We start from the raw sequence: 17,635 nt of genomic DNA on the forward strand, positions 1-17,635 counted from the left end.
CTACAAAGCCAAGTACTTGGGTGCAGGGCTTCAGACTGTCCTGATCACCACACAGCTCCCTTCAAAGGGCTGTGGAAACTAAACCAGAGGCTCCCTGGAAGCCACGTGTCAGGGGGAACAGGTTAAGGGTAGGCAGCCAGTGGTTGTACCCATAGTTGTAAGAGGAATAAAAAAAAAATCAAGTACTTGGAGCTCCCATCATGGCACAGCGGAAACGAATCCGACTAGGAACCATGAGGTTGCAGGTATAATCCCTGGCCTCGTTCAGTGAGCTAAGGATCTGCCATTGCTGTGGTTGTGGCGTAGGCCGGCAGCTGTAGCTCCGATTAGACCCCTGGCCAATGAATCTCCATATGCCATAGGTATGGCCCTAAAAAGCAACAGCAACAACAACAGAAATCAAGTACTTGAAATAGATCTGCAATGACCCTAATTCCAAATAAGATCATGTTCTGTGGGGGAAAAAATGTAATTGTAATGTATACATGTAAGGATAACCTGACCCCCTTGCTGTACAGTGGGAAAATAAAATAAAAGATTATGTTTTGAGGTACTGGAAGTTAAAATTTCAACATGAATTTTGGGGGAACACAATTCAACCCACAACAATACTCTCTCAATAACTGCATTAAAGCCTTTTTGTAATTATATCGCTGCACTATTAAGAAAAGATTATTATGACTAATTCAAATTTACTTTGTTCAATAGGTTCTCCTTTAGTTAACTTACTTAGGTAGCAGTTTTTTTCTCCTATAATAATCACTTTACAAGTATCTTCAACAGAAATACAGATTTAATAGGCCTTGCAGGAGGAATGGCTTTCTATGGTTAAGGCAGGTGGGAGTGAGAAAATCAAGGTAGAATATTGACAAAGGATGGACTTCCTATTATCCATCCCTCCAAACTACACCCCACATCTCCTAAGGAGCCCTCCAGGTTGCAACTATTCAAAGATGCTTCTCGGAGTTCTCGCCGCGGCTCAGTGGTTAAGCAACTTAACTAGTATCCATGAAGACGTGGGTTCAATCCCTGTCCTTGCTCAGTGGGTTAAGGATCCGGTGTTGCTGTGAGCTGTGGTGAAGGTCACAGACGATGCTCGGATCCCACACTGCTGTGGCTGTGGTGTAGGCCAGCAGCTACAGCTCCGATTTGACCCCTGGACTGGGAACCTCCAAATGCCTCGAGTATGGTCCTAAAAAGACCAAAAAAAAAAAGCTTCTCACACCTCCACCCCCTCAAGAGAAAACCTCCTCCCACAGAAATGCTCCATATAAAGGCATACAAGAATTTTAATACATTCAGACATTAATATCTCTGTCAAATCCTTAGGACTATCATTGGTGAGGAAAAAACATGAAAACGATCTTGACCAAAAGAGTATTTCATGGAAATCATAATGAACTGAATTCCACCTCACTCCTCCACCCAAACCAGGAATCATAAACTAAGGGATATTATTATCATTTACTATTAAATTAAGAACTGAACAGGGCTTAGCTACTAAAAAAATCTCAACTGTCCCAGTCACATAAATCTCTTAAAATAGCTGTCGACAAGCAGGACTTGGCAGAGATGATGATAGATATTAATATTTTCATTAATAACACTAGAAACTTATATTAAAAATTTCATAGGTTCTTTAGTTATCCTTGCACAGAAACCTTGTGAAATCTATGCCAAGAAGTGCATTATCATCAGATTTATCTATAAATCAAAATCTTAATCAGAGAAATATACCTTATTAAATATTTCAACCAACACATAAGCCTATCAATATTGCTCCCTGAATAAACGGATTTTTTTTTTAATTCAAAAGCATTTTAACTTATGGGCCTCTCACTAAAATCCTTCTAAGTAAAATGAAACGTCAAAATAAATTAAAAAAAAAGAAGTCTCATGGGTTAAGAATCCAACTGCAGCAGCTTGGGTCACTGCAGAGGTGCAGGTTCGATCCCCAGACAATCAGTGGGTTAGAGGATCTGCTGTTGTCGCAGCTGTGGCTCAGATTCAACCCCTGGCCCAGGAACTTCCATATGCTGTGGATGCAGCCATAAAATAAAATAAAAAATTAAAGTAAGGGTTTTTATTGTTCTTCTATTGTCCTTAACATTACTATGAAATCTTAAACAACTATCCTATTGTTATTAAAGAAATACAACTCAAAGTAACATATTTGGCTGTCCTCTGTCACAGAAATCTCTCTACATAATGATAGCTCCTGAGAAAGAGTATCTCTACATATTATCATTATTAGTATCAGGGTGTTATTGTAAAAATAAATCTCTGAACATATTGACTGTACCTTTCACCAAAACTATAAATATATGCTAAGAATAAAAAAAGGTAAGTGGATACTATTATTTTAATGTTATTCCTATAGCAACCATCACTAATTTATTTGATTTAAAAGGTGAAAAACCCCTATGGTCATTGGGGGATTAAAAAAGTCAAAAACCACTTTAATCCTTTGTCCATTTTATAGAAACATCTCTGAAAGAAATATATCTTGCAAGGTTGAACTTCAAATAAATTGGAGCTATTGTTTTATTTCCATCAATAAACTATTTTTTGACAGTATTAAATGTCCATAACCAGCATTCCCATTCACAGAAAATCCCCCTTGACAAGAACCAAAAACTTTTTTTTCCCCAAAGCCACACCTGTGGCATGTGCAAGCTCCCAGGCTAGGGGTCAAATCGGAGCTCCAGCTGCTGGCCTACACCACAGCCACAGCAAGTACAGGATTCGAGCCGCATCTACGACCTATACCACAGCTCATGGCAACACCAGATCCTTAACCCACGGAGCAAGGCCAGGGATCTAACTCACGTCCTCATGGATACTAGTCAGGTTCCCTAACTGCTGAGCCACAAAAGGAACTCCAAGAACCACAAACATTTTAAATAGATTTGGCTTTACTACTACCATATTTGTTGATACTAAGAGGAAGAGACATAACTAATGAAGGTTCCTGGCCATCAGGCAGCGTGAACACCCTGTAGCTTTACCACAAGGAGAGAATGATCACTTCTGGAAAAAGAAACACTGAGCATCTGGGAGGTACCAGACCCTATAGGTGAAAAGTCAGACCTGTTAAAGTAGACTCCACATTCAGGAGGTGGGGGCAGATCAATGGAGGAGAGGCACAGATTGAGCATGACCCTACAGACTGAAAAGAGCACTTCCGGTGGGCTCACAGAAGGAGGGGGAAAATGTAAAAATAAGGACAGAGAAAAGGCTGGACTGTGGAGAAAGGATTTACCATTAACTATGAAGACCCTACAAAAATCAAGGCATTTGTAATTGTACCTGGCAGCCAACGAAGGACAAAAACTGATAATCTATTTTATTTCTTTAACCATAATATGTATATGTGTGGCTATGTACATATACATATTTAGACATGAGCCCAAGACATATAGTCTGTAAGTTCACGAGGGTTTAAATGTTAAGAAGTAAGTATATCCACAGTTCATCTGACCCTCCCTGGTCCCCCCGGCCTAAATAACCAGGCTTGTTTACCCAATGAAGCAGAGACATAATCTCAAGACCAGGGCATGAAGGAAGTGTCATGAGAGAGACGTGAGCATCTTTCCCCAGATTTTAGGCCAGGACTGTTCAGGAGTCCATCCCAGGCAACTTGCTCCTTTAAAAAGTCCATTTGCGGAGTTCCCATCATGGCTCAGTGGTTAACGAATCTGACTAGGAACCATGAGGTTGCGGGTTTGATCCCTGGCCTTGCTCAGTGGGTTAACGATCCGGCGTTGCCGTGAGCTGTGGTGTAGGTCACAGACAAGGCTCGGATCCCGTGTTGCTGTGGCTGTGGCTTAGGCCGGTGGCTACAGCTCCGATTAGACCCCTAGCCTGGGAACCTCATATGCCGAGGGAGTGGCCCAAGAAATGTCAAAAAGACCAAAAAAAAAAAAAAAAAAAAAAAAGTCCATTTGCTATATTGCTTTGCTAGGACTGCCGTAAAAAAACATCAGGTTAGGTGGCCTAAACAAGAAAACGTTTATTTTCTCACCGTTTAGAGGCTGAAGTCCACAATCAGAGTGTCTACAGGTTTTATTTCTTCCAAGGCGTCTCTGCTATGCTGATAGCCATCGTCTTCCTGGGTCCTCACATGGCCTTTCTTCTGCGTGCATGCCCCTGGTGTGCCTCTTAGTGTATTCAGATTTCTTCTTCTTGAGTTTTATTTTCTTAGATTCAAGTGCACAGGCTCTGGCTTAGGTTTTGGTTTACAAGGCAACCAAAAGCACTAGAGCTACTCCAGTCTAATGGGCTCCTTGGTTAACTATTTTAACACCTGTAAAAATCTAAAGTTTCCACTGTTTGCTTTAAAAATGTTAGAAAATAGGAGTTCCCATTGTGGCTCAGTGGAAACGAACCTGACTAGCATCCATGAAGATTCAGGTTCTATCACTGGCCCTACTCAGTGGGTTAAGGATCTGGTACTGCTGAGAGCTGTGGTGTAGGTTGCAGACATGGCTCGGATCTGGCATTGCTACAGCTGTGGTGTAGGCAGGCAGCTGTAGCTCTGATTCAACTCCTAGCCTAAGAACTCCATATGCCACAGGTGTGGTCCTAAAAAGCAAAAAAAAGGAGTTCCCGTCATGACTCAGCAGAAATGAATCTGACTAGCAGCCATGAGGAGGCAGGTTCAATCCCTGGCCTCGCTCAGTGGGTTAAAGATTGAGCATTGCTGTGAGCTGTGGTGTAGGTGGCAGACACGGCTCAGATCTGGCATTGCTGTGGCTGTGGTGTAGGCCGTCTGCAACAGCTCTGATTCAGCCCCTAGCCTGCTGCAGGTGCGGCCCTAAAAAGACAAAAATAAATAAATAAACAAAAAAATAAAACACATCATCCTTTCTCCAACTGCTTCCTTTCCTTTCCTGCTTTATTAAAAAATAATAAAAAAATAAAAAGAAAATAATGACTTACTTAAATCTGTATTGTAGACTACAGCTATTATTAAATACACAAGCCATGGGGCATAAGAGTCATTAGCAAGCTTCTCTGCAGAGCCCAGATGAGCTCTTCAAATCTCTGGTCACAAATTTATAATTTTAAGTCCTAGGCAGACCAAGGTAGCTGGATGATCAGCTCGGAAAACCCCCTGATATATCTTCAGAAAGGTCCCAGAACTAGTAAACTAGCAAAACTGATAGCAGCAGGTAGAAAATCAAAAGAATGAACTGGAAAGCCTTTCTTATTAACAGCTACAACTATACCGAAAGCCGCAGAACCTGAAAGACCAGAAAGATATATTGAGTGAACTTCAAAGTATTACTATTGACAAAGAAGCATTAATGGCATTTGATATAAGAAAACATGCTCAAGCAGCAAACTAAAAATCCTAAAAATTATAGGGGAGATGAGACAACAAAGAACTCAAGTCTGGATTGATGATAAGGATGGTAATATTTGACTCCTGGGTAGAACATTTTTGCTCCTGAAGAAGGTAACTAGGATTTATCTGTACATTAAGTTCTCAGAAGATCCTAAACTCCCTTCTACTTGGGTATTCACCTCCCCTTTCAGGCCACATTCCCACGGAATGATATAGAACCTACTGTCCAAGCAGGATGGACCTTGATTAATCCAAGTCAATTTCATTTACCACACTTAGAGATGGAGTTAGGAAGGGGCATGTGCCGTAATTCTGGCCAATGTTATGTCTATGAGGGACTTTTGAGAAAGGCTGCCCACCACAAGAGGAGACACTTAAGGAACACTTCTTCTGCTACTGGAGCCATAACAGCCACCTTTCAACCACAGGGGGAGCAGCTGACATGACAAACCAAGGATGGCAGAGTAAAAAAACTTGCTACCTCAGGATTTCTCATTATATATGTAAGATATAAATCACCTTATAGATTAAGGCGATAGAGCTAGGTTTTCTAAGTTGCATGCAATGATATGTACCTTATCGATACAGCCAGGTGGACATATAACTCAGCAAAGAGAATTAGTCCCAAAGCAAGAACGAATCAGAACAATTCAAAGAGCAGCTTAAAGTTCTAAAACTCAAGTGCACCCACTTAAATGGAATAGGGAACAGAGGAAAACAACACCAGAAACATAAACCACTGCTGCAGAAAAAGAGAAAATAGAATGTTTCTGCTATTAATGAAGCTGTAGAGGTTATGTGAGGCGTAGAAAATTTCAAAAGCTGGAGGGAGTAACGGGGAGCCAGGAGGGAACAGTGAAGAAGGCCCAGAACTCAAGAGGTGAAATGATGTCTCCCGGATCATAAGCTGAAAAGCAAAGCAAGACTCATGAAGTTGAGGAAAGAACACCCGAAGAACAAGAAGCTGGCAGCTCAAGGCAGATGTATCTCGACTTCAAGACTTGAAAAGCTGGTCTTTGGAGCAGGTGCAGCCATAGCTCAATGCTATTACCCATTAAGATCCAATTCATTTTCTGTGCTTATACTTGTGCTCCTGAAAATACTTCTGATAATTTGTTTCCCCACATACATCCCAGCCCAAGGGATGAAGTGACCAAAGAAATTACAAAACCAGATACTTCAAAATCACTGCTTTATAATGAGCACCGCAGGTTGATGTGTGTTTTGGTTTAAGCATGTCTTTTGGGAGTCTGGGTATAATAAAACAGACCCTTTTGCACATGACTGAGAAAACTGCAGTTTCTAGCTCTGTAAGGCCAACTTTACTAAGATACAGACAAGCTAGATGACATTTCCATTCCACACCGAAAGCAATGATTTTCATCCTAGGGTCACAAAGAACACATTTTACAGAAATATCCATCACCCAGCCCTTCCCAGTCCCCACTTGAGAATCACTACTATAGTGAGCTAGTTACTACTCGGTGTGTGTTGTATCCTTCCAACCTGCGAAGGAGGGAGAGGTTAAATGCTCTGATGTAAGCTGGGTTCCCACAGAAGCAGACTCTAAGGACAGAACGTGAGTGTAACTGATGATTCCAGAACGCACTACTAGGGAAATGGGGGTGTGAAATAAGAGAAGGAAGCCTATGTAGGGGCATTGATACCACTGTGGGCAATGCTTTCTTCTAAAGGTGGCCACTGAAAGATGGCATGGAAACCACTGCCCACTCAAGGGGTAACTCAAATAATCAGCCGTCACTTCTCTGGTCAGCAAAGAAGCTGAGTATGCATCCTCAGATGCCCATTTGCCATTAGCTGAAAGCTGCTCCGAGGGGGATTAACTCCACAAACTTCAAGCAGAGAGAACCTCAGGTGGGTACTTGCAGTAGGACTTCTGTTGGAGGCATGTGCTGGAATGGTGAATGTTTGGGGGATCTGGGGTGGGCACTGATACCTTCTGTTACACACCTGATGGTTCCTTATTGGCTTCTCTCCCCTTTGGCTCTCAGCAGTTCACCTTGTTAAGCCACCTTTCACAGTCCTTGACACGGATCGTCTCTGTGCTCCATCCAGAAGAAATAGCTTCCTTCTAACGGCCTACTAGTTCTAAAATCCTTTATTGATTCTAATTACCAAAAGCCAAAAACGTTAGTTCCTTTACAGTTTTATATCTAAAAGGTTTTGTGAATACATTCAAAGAAAACACTTTGTGAAGACTCATATACAAAGTTCTATTTATTTTTAATAATGAAAGCAACACAACAAAGAGGAATTAATCCTCTAATTTTTAAATCTAACACAGTTCTTAGCACACAACTATCCTCAATAAATAAAATCACATAACTGGTAACCAAGTAAGACTTTTCTCGAGACTCTATAGAGTTTTTGTGTATGTTTTAAACAGAACAGGACAATAGGTAAAGAAACACATGCTAGAGACTGAACTGACACAGACTCAAAGAAAAGAACAGCCAAGGAACAGGATCACCAAATATTAACATGGCAAAAGGAATATGGGATTTTCAAAGGAGTCTATAGAAATCAGAGCTCACCGGGGAATGCAAGGTTTTGGGACAGTCCATGTTCAAGGCCTTGTGATTAAATCACTCCACATTTCTAGCTTTGGGGGGGCACACCCACAGTATGTGGAAGTTCCCAGGCCAGGTATCAAATTCATGTCACAGCTGGGACCCAAGCCACTACAGTGACAACACCGGATCCTTCAGCCACTGCACCACAAGAGAACTCCGTTCACATTTCCAGATTGATCTGGATTCTGTAACCATCTAGAGGAGCTTCTGCCAAAGGACATAAGGCTCTTTATTCACTGTCTGAAAAGACCCATCGGATTTTCCTCCTCTGACTGTCACTAGCTCCTGCCACCAATATAGATAGCAGGGATTTCATTCCAGAAAAGGATTACTACTACGTAGACCAACCTCTCTCTGGTTTTCCTTTCATAAACACACTGCCAGGAACAGTTCTAAATAAATCTAATTTCTTTTATTTTTATCCTCCTACGCAACTCTACTTGGCTACAAAATCTAGGACTCATAGAGCAACAGCAGCATTGGTCAAAAGATAAGTGTCGGCTCCAATGTAAAAATCTCTGAAGTTCAACAGTCACAAATTTTAACACCTTATCCATCAAATCTTTCTTCTTCTCTCATTATCTTGCCAATTATTTCTTTCGAAATTCAATCCTCCGAGCTACATTCTGAGCACCAAATTTTTTGACCAATGCATCTCGGGTACCCTCGTCATCTTTTTGCAAATCTAAGTCATCCTGTCGGGACCAAATGGGATATCCATCAGCCCTCTGCCCAGACTCTAAAAAGGAGGAAGTAGCCTCCAGCTCACCACTATTTTTTAGGAAGGCCTGTGTAACTGTTGACAGATCCAAGTTAAACTTTTCCATTAACTGCCGGATGATCTTAATGGCAGCTCCCACCTCTGGTGCAGAAACTTTTTCTTCTTCTTCTTCTTCCTCCTCATCAGGCTGTGTTTCTGAGTCTTCCTCAGGTGTGGGTGGATCATCATCACACATTGTTATGTGTATTTCAAAATCAGGGCTCTCGTCCACCTAAAGAAAGTGATGAATATGACCAGTTCCTAATTACCAAGTCACAAACTCTCACTCTTGCAACATCTAACTACCACCTTCTTGCACTTTTCATCCCGATCACAATGGACTTCCTTCAGTTCCCCTAATGTGCTATATTCCTCCTTACCTTTATCCATGCTGGATATCTGAGTACCTGTATGAATATGTATATACATGTATGTATCTGATATGGCAAGGGGGGGCATTGAAGAGGTATACATGTACTGTATGTACATGTATGTAAAATTAAATATGGTATTCCAACAGACTAGAAGCTACATTGATTATGAAAATGTATGCAGACCAAAAAAAAAAAAAAAAAAAATGGGGTTATAAATACTGTTGAGGAGTTCCCGTCGTGGTGCAGTGGTTAACGAATCCGACTAGGAACCATGAGGTTGCGGGTTCGGTCCCTGCCCTTGCTCAGTGGGTTAACGATCCAGCATTGCCATGAGCTGTAGTATAGGTTGCAGATGCAGCTCGGATTCCACATTGCTGTGGCTCTGGCATAGGCAGGTGGCTACAGCTCCAATTCGACCCCTAGCCTGGGAATCTCCATATGTCGCAGCAGAGGCACAAGAAATGGCAAAAAGACAAAAAAAAAAAAAAAGAAAAGAAAATGTATGCATGTGCATACACATACGTATATGTGTGTACACATGTACACATCAGATTATTTGTTGTTGCTATTTTCGGCTGCGTCCACAGCATGCAGAAGTTCTCAGGCCAGGGATCAAACCCGTGCCACAGCTGTAACCAGAGAGCAGGAATAACACCAGATCCTTAACCCACTGAGCCATGCAGGAAACTCCATCATTGGGTTATTTGTTTAAAATATGACTTCACTCTCAGACCATAAGCTCCACAGGGCAGGAATTCTATCTATTTTGCTCACCACTACATGCTCAATGCTCACCAGCGCCTTCCTGTATGACTATATTACGCCCTCCACACTACACAACATTTAGGCACATTATGAAGCATGTTATGTGAGAAGAGACCTATGTAGGCCATGTTTGAGGGTTGTTGAGAGTTCTTCAAAGTTTATAAAAAAAATGAACCAACTTTAAATTAAATGAACTTTCGGAGTTCCTGTTGTGGCTCAGTAGTAACAAACCCAACTAGTGTCCATGAGGACATGTGTTCAACCTCTGACCTTTCTCACTGGGTTAAGGACCCAGCATTGCTGTGAGCTGCGGTGCAGGGTGCAGACGTGGCTCAGATCGGGCATTGCTGTGGCTGTGGTGTAGGCCAGCAGCTACAGCTCTGATTCGACCCCTAGCCTGGGAACTTCCACATGCCATGGGTGCAACCCTAAAAAAGACAAAAGTAAATGAATAAAAAATTTTTTTAACTAAATGAACTTTCAACTATTTTTCTGTTTTAGACTGAGGTCTAACCATTTTTCTTGGTGTTAGTAAGAAAAGTTAATTTACAAGATCCTTCTTCTTAGGGAAGTTATGCACAAATTACAGTGTTTTTTTATTACTCATTCTTTTATGGTTATCTTTCTCTATAACTATGATTAAATATGAGATACCAACAAAGTATTAGAAATTAAGTGAATATGGAAGAGCTAAAAAATTCAATAAAGTTTTAAGTATACAAAGACCTGAAATTGCTTGATAAATTATTATTATTACTATTATTATTTTGCCACAACCATGGCATATGGAAGTTCCCAGGCCAGGGATCGAATCCAAGTTATAGCTGCAACCTATGCCGCAGCTTTAGCAACACAGGATCCTTAACCCGCTGTACGAGGCCAGGGATCAAACCTGCACTGTCAAAGAGACGATGCTTGATGATTAACAGGAACTCCAAATTCTTTTAAAAATTACTTTTACCTGAGAAGCATAAAAACATTTTTAAAAGTTAAATACATAATCTTGACTGGAAAAATTACACTGAGATCAAAGTACTCAAAATGAGGTGCCTTATACTGTTTAAAAATAATTCTCCCAGGAGTTCCCATTGTGGTGTAGCCAAAAATGAATCCAACTAGGAACCCTGAAGTTACGGGTTTGATCCCCAGCCTCACTCAGCAGGTTAAGGATCCGGTGTTGCCGTGGGCTGTGGTGCAGGTTGCAGATGTCATTTGGATCTGGCATGGCTGTGACTGTGGTGTAGGCTGGCAGCTGTAGCTCCGATTGGACCCCTAGCAGCCTGGGAACCTCCATATGCCACCGGTGCGGCCCTAAAAAGACAAATGACAAAAAAAGAAACAAAAAAAATCTCCCCAATCTTTTGTCCTACCAAAAACTAAAAGGTACAAGCCTGGAAGCTACATCAGTCCCACTTTCCATTTTCCTCCTCCGTCGTGAACTTCTTTCTCACCTTTCTAGGCCTTAAGTGTGTAAAAAGCACAGATGGGATGACTTATTTCAAAGGAGGACAATGCATTATGAAAAACATATGAGTTAAATCTAGACAACATACCACAATCTCCTCAAACTCCCGGGTAGCTTCTACAAGCATCTTTTTGACCGCTTCTTCATTCTCTTTAATCTCTTCCTTCACAAATTCTTCCTCAGGCAAGTCTGGAGTCCTCTTATTCTGTGGTTCTATTAAAGAGAACACCACCAGATTAGAATTAAGATTCTTTTACAATAACCAAAAACATAGTCAACGCTCAGTGAACTCTGGGCCAGGGTGAACCTGCAATTTTTTCCTATAAGCAGACACTGTTTTTGATCAGAAGGGTAAGAAAAACATAAGACATGCATGTTCAACAATTTCTACTCTTGGAATTCCAGTCATGGCTCAGCAGAAACAAATCTGACTAGCATCCATGAGGACAAAGGTTCGATCCCTGGCCTCATCAACGTGGCTCAGATCTGGCCTTGCTGTGGTGTAGTCCAGCAGCTGCAGCTCCAATTCAACACCTAGCCTGGGAACCTCCATACGCCGAGAGTGCAGTCCTAAGAAGCAAAAAAACAAAAACAAAACAAAAAAAAAAACATAAACAAACAAGAAAATGTCTACTCTTTTGAAAAATTACACTAAAAAATGGTGGCAATTTTCCTAGGTTCTCATATGTAAAATAAAAACTCAAGCCTAATTCATCTTTTGCTTTGTATTGATAGATTTTGCACATTAACAAAATTAGGCCATAAATTGGGTTCTCTGGGAAGCAAATTCTGAGATGTAGATTAAGATGTAAGGTGTTGATTAGGGATTGTTCCTGGAGAAATTCCTGCTGAAGAGAAGAAAGCAGAAATTGGCAGAGAAGTGAAGCTATGGAAGAGTTCTAACAAGGCCTCAACTGAAACCATGGAAAAGTGTGGAGCTAGGGAGCCCCTTCAGAGTTGACCAATTTGGGACAAGGGAGCCAAAATGTCATAACCCCAAAGAATCAGTCTTTGGGTGCCAGCCTAAGACAAAAGGGCCTTGGGTGAGACCCGGCTCAAGACAGCTGGGGTGGAGGGGGGGCTACCACAATATACCATCTACAAAAAGGAGGGCCTCCTAAAGTTAAACATCCTATTTCCCTTTTACTCTTTGTTCTCTGAGGATTTAGCTCTGCTCTTTTCCACTTAACAAAAACTACCAATAGGCCACCAGCCTATGCCAGAGCCACAGCAACGCAGGATCCGAGCCGCATCTGCAACCTACACCACAGCTCACAGCAACGCCGGATCGTTAACCCACTGAGCAAGGGCAGGGACCGAACCTGCAACCTCATGGTTCCGAGTCGGATTCGTTAACCACTGCGCCACGACGGGAACTCCCACAACAGAGTTTTTTATATGAACTGTTCTGTATCCTGATTTTGGTGATGGCCTTTCCTTTTTTTTTTTAGGGCTGCATCCACGGCATATGGAAGTTCCCAAGCCAGGAGTTGAACTGGAGCTGCAGGTGTTCATCTACACCACAGCCACATAGGATACAAGCCGTGTCTGTGACCCACACCACAGTTCTTAACCCACTGAGCAAGACCAGGAATCAAACCCGCAGCCTCACGATTACTAGTCGGATTCGTTACTGCTGAGCCACAGTGGGACCTCCCACTGCTGATGGTTATATAAATCTACATGTGTTAAAACATTTAAGTGGAAAAGGGGATGGCAGCTCCTCAAAATACTAAACATATAAATATCATATGATCCAGCAATCTCACTTCTGAGAATATACAACCCCCACAATGAAAGCAGGGTCTCACATAGATACTAGTACACCCAAACCATATGAGCATTACTCACAATAGACAAGATGCGGGAACAACATTGTTCATCAACAGAAAAATGAATAAACAAAATGTGGTATTAGAATATTATCCAATCTTAAAAAGGAATGAAATTCTCACACATGCTACAACATAGATGTGCCTTGAAAACATGAGCTTAAGTGAAATAAGCCAGACACAAAAGGACAAACAGCATTAGGATTTCACTTATACAAAGTACAGAGAGATCAAATTCATAAAGACAAAGCAGAATCATGGCAACCAGAGGCTAGAGAAGGGAAGAATGCAGACTCGTGTTTAATGGGTACAAGTTTCAGTTTTGGAGGACAAAAACATTCAAGAGATGGATGGTGGTGATGACTGCATCACAATGTGAATGCATTTATTGCTACTGAAATGAACACTTAAAAATGGCTAAAATTGTATATTTTACAATAAAATTTTTTTCTAATTTTTAAAATATGTAATCATGTATCAAAATAAGTCAATTTTATTTTATGTACGCTTAAAACAAAAGCCTTTTCTTTTAGAGATATAGGCTAAAATAGATAAAATGGGATGATGCCTGGCTCTGGTTTCTAAATAACCCCAGAAGCCAGGATGAAAGGTACAGACGAAAAAGTTGGCCACAACTATAATCAGGTGAAGCTGGGTTATGGGTACCCACAATATAGTTCATTCTACTACTTTTGGAAATGTTTGAAATTTTCTATAATAAAAAGTGGAAACAACATATGGCTCACATAATGAAACATGCAACGAACAAGAATGAGACAAACAATGAACAAACACACAAAAGCTTCAAGATCTGTTAAAAAAAGAAAGCAAACTGCAGGAAGAACTGCTGTCTAGTGCGGTGTTATGGTGAGCAAAAAGGACGAAGGTAGGAGACCATACAAAAACTGTGGTTGTCTCTGGAGAAGAAGCAAGGAGAGAGGCATGGAGCAGGGAGACTTTTCACTACTGTATTCTTTTACACTTAAGAGTATATTGGGGAGTTCCCATTGTGGTGCAGTGGTTAAGGAATCCGACTAGGAACCGTGAGGTTGCGGGTTCGATCCCTGGCCTCGCTCAGTGGGTTAAGGATTCGGTGTTGCCGTTAGCTGTGGTCTAAGTCGCAGATGCGGCGCGGATCTGGCATTGCTATGGCTGTGGCTTAGGTCGGCGGCTACAGCTCTGATTAGACTCCTAACCTGGGAACTTCCATGTGCCGTGAGTGCAGCCCAAGAAAAGACCCCAAAAAAATAAATAAATAAAGTTCTTCATGTTAAAAAAAAACGAGTATTATCTGTATGATAAATCCCTAGAAGCAATACACGGTTTAGGTTTACGGGGAACATGTGGTTTTTTTTTTTTTTTTTTTTTTTGTCTTTTGTCTTTTTGTCTGTTGTTGTTGTTGTTGCTGTTGTTGCTATTTCTTGGGCCGCTCCCGCGGCATATGGAGGTTCCCAGGCTAGGGGTTGAATCGGAGCTGTAGCCACCGGCCTACGCCAGAGCCACAGCAACGCGGGATCTGAGCCGTGTCTGCGACCTACACCACAGCTCACCACAGCTCACGGCAACGCCGGATCATTAACCCACTGAGCAAGGCCAGGGACCGAACCCGCAACCTCATGGTTCCTAGTCGGATTCGTTAACCACTGTGCCACGACAGGAACTCCGAACATGTGTTTTAAATGTTGTCAGATTGTGTCAAAATTTCCTCCATTGAAACTGTACTGTTTTCCTTCTATTAACAATGTAGGGGTGTACTTGTTTTCATATACATATCATTAACTCTGAATGTTACTCATTTTGTTAATTTTCCAGTCTAATAGATGTGACATTGCCTTGCTCTGATTTACTTTTCTATAAAACACCACCACACACATTTACGTTTCCATGGGTCAGAAGTCCAGACAGTCTGTGTACTGGTCCTCTGCTCAGGGTCTAACTTCCTTTAATTTAAACAACATCTCTGCATTTGTTTAGTAGCCGTTTATTTATTTCCTCTTCTAACTTTCTGTTTCATTTCCTTTGCCCACTTTTCTACCAGTTTTTCTTTTACTTACTATCTTCTCCAAGCTCTTTGGACATTAAGGAAACAAACTCTGTTTCAATGTACTGGTACTATTTTTCCAGTTTGCTCTCTGACTTTATCATGAGAAGCTATAAATTTAAAATAATCAAATACATAAAAATTTTTTCTTAGTCTTCCTGGTTTCAGGACCACCTACACGCTACTATTAAAAAGGAGTTCCCTTCATGGCTCAGTGGTTAATGAACTAGACTAGGATCCATGAAGATGCAGGTTCGATCCCTGGCCTCACTCGGCGGGTTAAGGACCCAGTTTTACCATAAGCTATGCTGTAGGTCACAGAGGCAGCTCGGTCCCATGTTGCCGTGGCTGTGGTGTAGGCCAACAGCTGCAGCTCCAGTTTGACGCTCAGCCTGGGAACCTCCATATGCCACAGATGCTACCCTAAAAAGACAAAAAAAAAAAAAAAAAAAAAAAAGAAAGAAAGAATTCAGCTTACTTAGTCCCAAGTTCTGACTGGTCTACTAGACATCTCCATACTACTAATTTAAAAATCAGGGCCCTACATGATCTCCTTTACACATAGCCTGTCCGCTCTCCTAGAATTCTCTCTCTTGCTTTATTCCATCCCAGCCACACTGGTCTCTTGTTGCTACAAGTACACACCTCAGGGCCTTTGCAGTTACCATTCTCTAAGCCTGGAACACCCCGTCTTCAGGTAATCACCTGGCTACCTCTTTCATTTCCTTTGGTCTGTGCTTAAGTATCAGTTTAAAATAGGTAACTTCCTTTCCCACGCTGCAGAAAACGACCTCCTCTTCAGCCCTTACTCAGATTTATTTTTCTCTATAGCACTCACTAAACTAGCATTTTAAGCAGGGAGTTTTAGTGTTTCTATCCCAGCAAGATAAGTGTCTCAAGCTCAAATATCTGTTGAATGAATTTCAAATGTCACTTTTACCGAAACCAAAACAAGAGGAACAGTTTTTACCTCCCCAGACCTCACCTGTGATGCAACAGCCACATAAGAATAGGGAAGTGGGGAAGAAGTATGCCTCTTTGAACAAAAGGGTCAGGTTCAACTGTCAATATCCCTTATATCAGAAGTGAAGCATCTGACCAGCTTTGCTGTATCCTAACCACACCTGAGTCCCAACATTCAACTCAACTGCCTTAGAAACTCACCTCACCTGAGCGAAACTAAAAAACCATTTCCAATTGCTGAGAACCTTCTATGTGAATATGCATCTGTTTCAGCCAAGACATTACAATAAACTGGTCTGGCAGGGCTTATGCTGAATTTCCTTAAACACTGGAGAATTGTTTTTAAAAAGGAGTCTGTGAAATCTCTCTGAAAAGATACCCAAGAAGGTGGTTCCCCAGTGCCTCGCAGGGTGGGGGGTGGGGGCGGGGGAGAGTATCTAATGGGCAGGAAAAGGGGGAGAATTTTCCATATACTCTTTTTGTACCTTTGTAATAGCGAACCCCGTCAATATCCCACCTATTGGAAAAGTGAATTCAAGATCAGAAAATGGTGTTAGTTTTACCCGGATGTCACAGGGGGGCGGGGCGGGGGATGCTACCAAAGACACAACATGGTCGCCCCTCGGGACAGGAACGACGCCCCCGCCCCCACGCCGCGCAGGTGCCAGCGACAGGCCTCACCCCCGCTATCAGCAGCCTCGGGGTCTTGCTCAGCTTTCCGCTTGAGTTTCTGCGAGGAAGGGCTCACGGGGGCCTCCCCCAGCAGGTACTTATGCTCCTGGCCCCGTAGGCGCTTGAGGTAGCGGTCCTTCAGGGACTGCCACGAATGCTGGGTGAGCGAGCTCTTCTCCATCGCTTTCCACAAGGCATTGCCGGTGACCGAGCTGGGCGAGCGGGCATGTTCCTTCACGTAGGTCAAGATGGCCACGTCGTCCGCGTCCGTGAAGCCGATCCGCCCCGCGTGCGGCTGCGGCTCGGACTCCGCGGCGGCGGCGCCGCCTCCGGCCTGCCCCCCGGGCTTCGTCTCTGGGGCCTGGTCGTCCGCCGGAGCCGGGCCCAGCCGGTAGGCCTCCAGCTCGAGCTTCTCGTTGCGCTCCACGCAGTCCAGGATGTACTGCGTGGAGATGAAGTCGCCCGAGGCCTCGGCCGCCGCCTCCCCGGGCTGGGCCAGCAGCACGGCCCCCGGCTCCTGCACCCGGCACAGGGTGCCGCCGCCGTGCAGGATGAGCGTCGAGAGCCGGCGCTTCGCCGGACTGGGACGCACGTAGAAGGACATGGAGCTGCCATCCTCCCTCAGGAAAAGAGTCGACGAATGGGTAGGCCCATTGGGGTCTTTGCCCAAATCCATTGCCTCCGCCATTGCGAACGCGCAGCGGAAGAGCTGCCCCCTAACGAGCGTCTGGCGCACGGAGCCCCACTGCCTGAGGTAACGTACCAGACGCCGCGGCTGCTGGCCCCAAATGCGCCTGCGCGACAGCTGCGCGTTAACAG

The 17,635-nt window shown here is 43.0% G+C and overlaps 1 protein-coding gene across 1 annotated transcript; it reads right to left on the reverse strand.

Annotated features, from left to right (window-relative positions):
- On the reverse strand, nt 7,571-17,613 carry TERF2IP (TERF2 interacting protein). Its single transcript, XM_003126857.3, has 3 exons — nt 16,826-17,613; nt 11,397-11,521; nt 7,571-8,936 (listed from the first exon to the last, which is right to left on the reverse strand). Exons 1-3 carry the CDS (start codon nt 17,502-17,504, stop codon nt 8,535-8,537), a joined length of 1,206 nt encoding a protein of 401 aa, XP_003126905.1. The 5' UTR covers nt 17,505-17,613; the 3' UTR covers nt 7,571-8,534.

Source organism: Sus scrofa, chromosome 6, assembly GCF_000003025.6.
Source record: "Sus scrofa isolate TJ Tabasco breed Duroc chromosome 6, Sscrofa11.1, whole genome shotgun sequence".
In the NCBI taxonomy this organism is placed as follows: Eukaryota; Metazoa; Chordata; class Mammalia; order Artiodactyla; family Suidae; genus Sus; species Sus scrofa.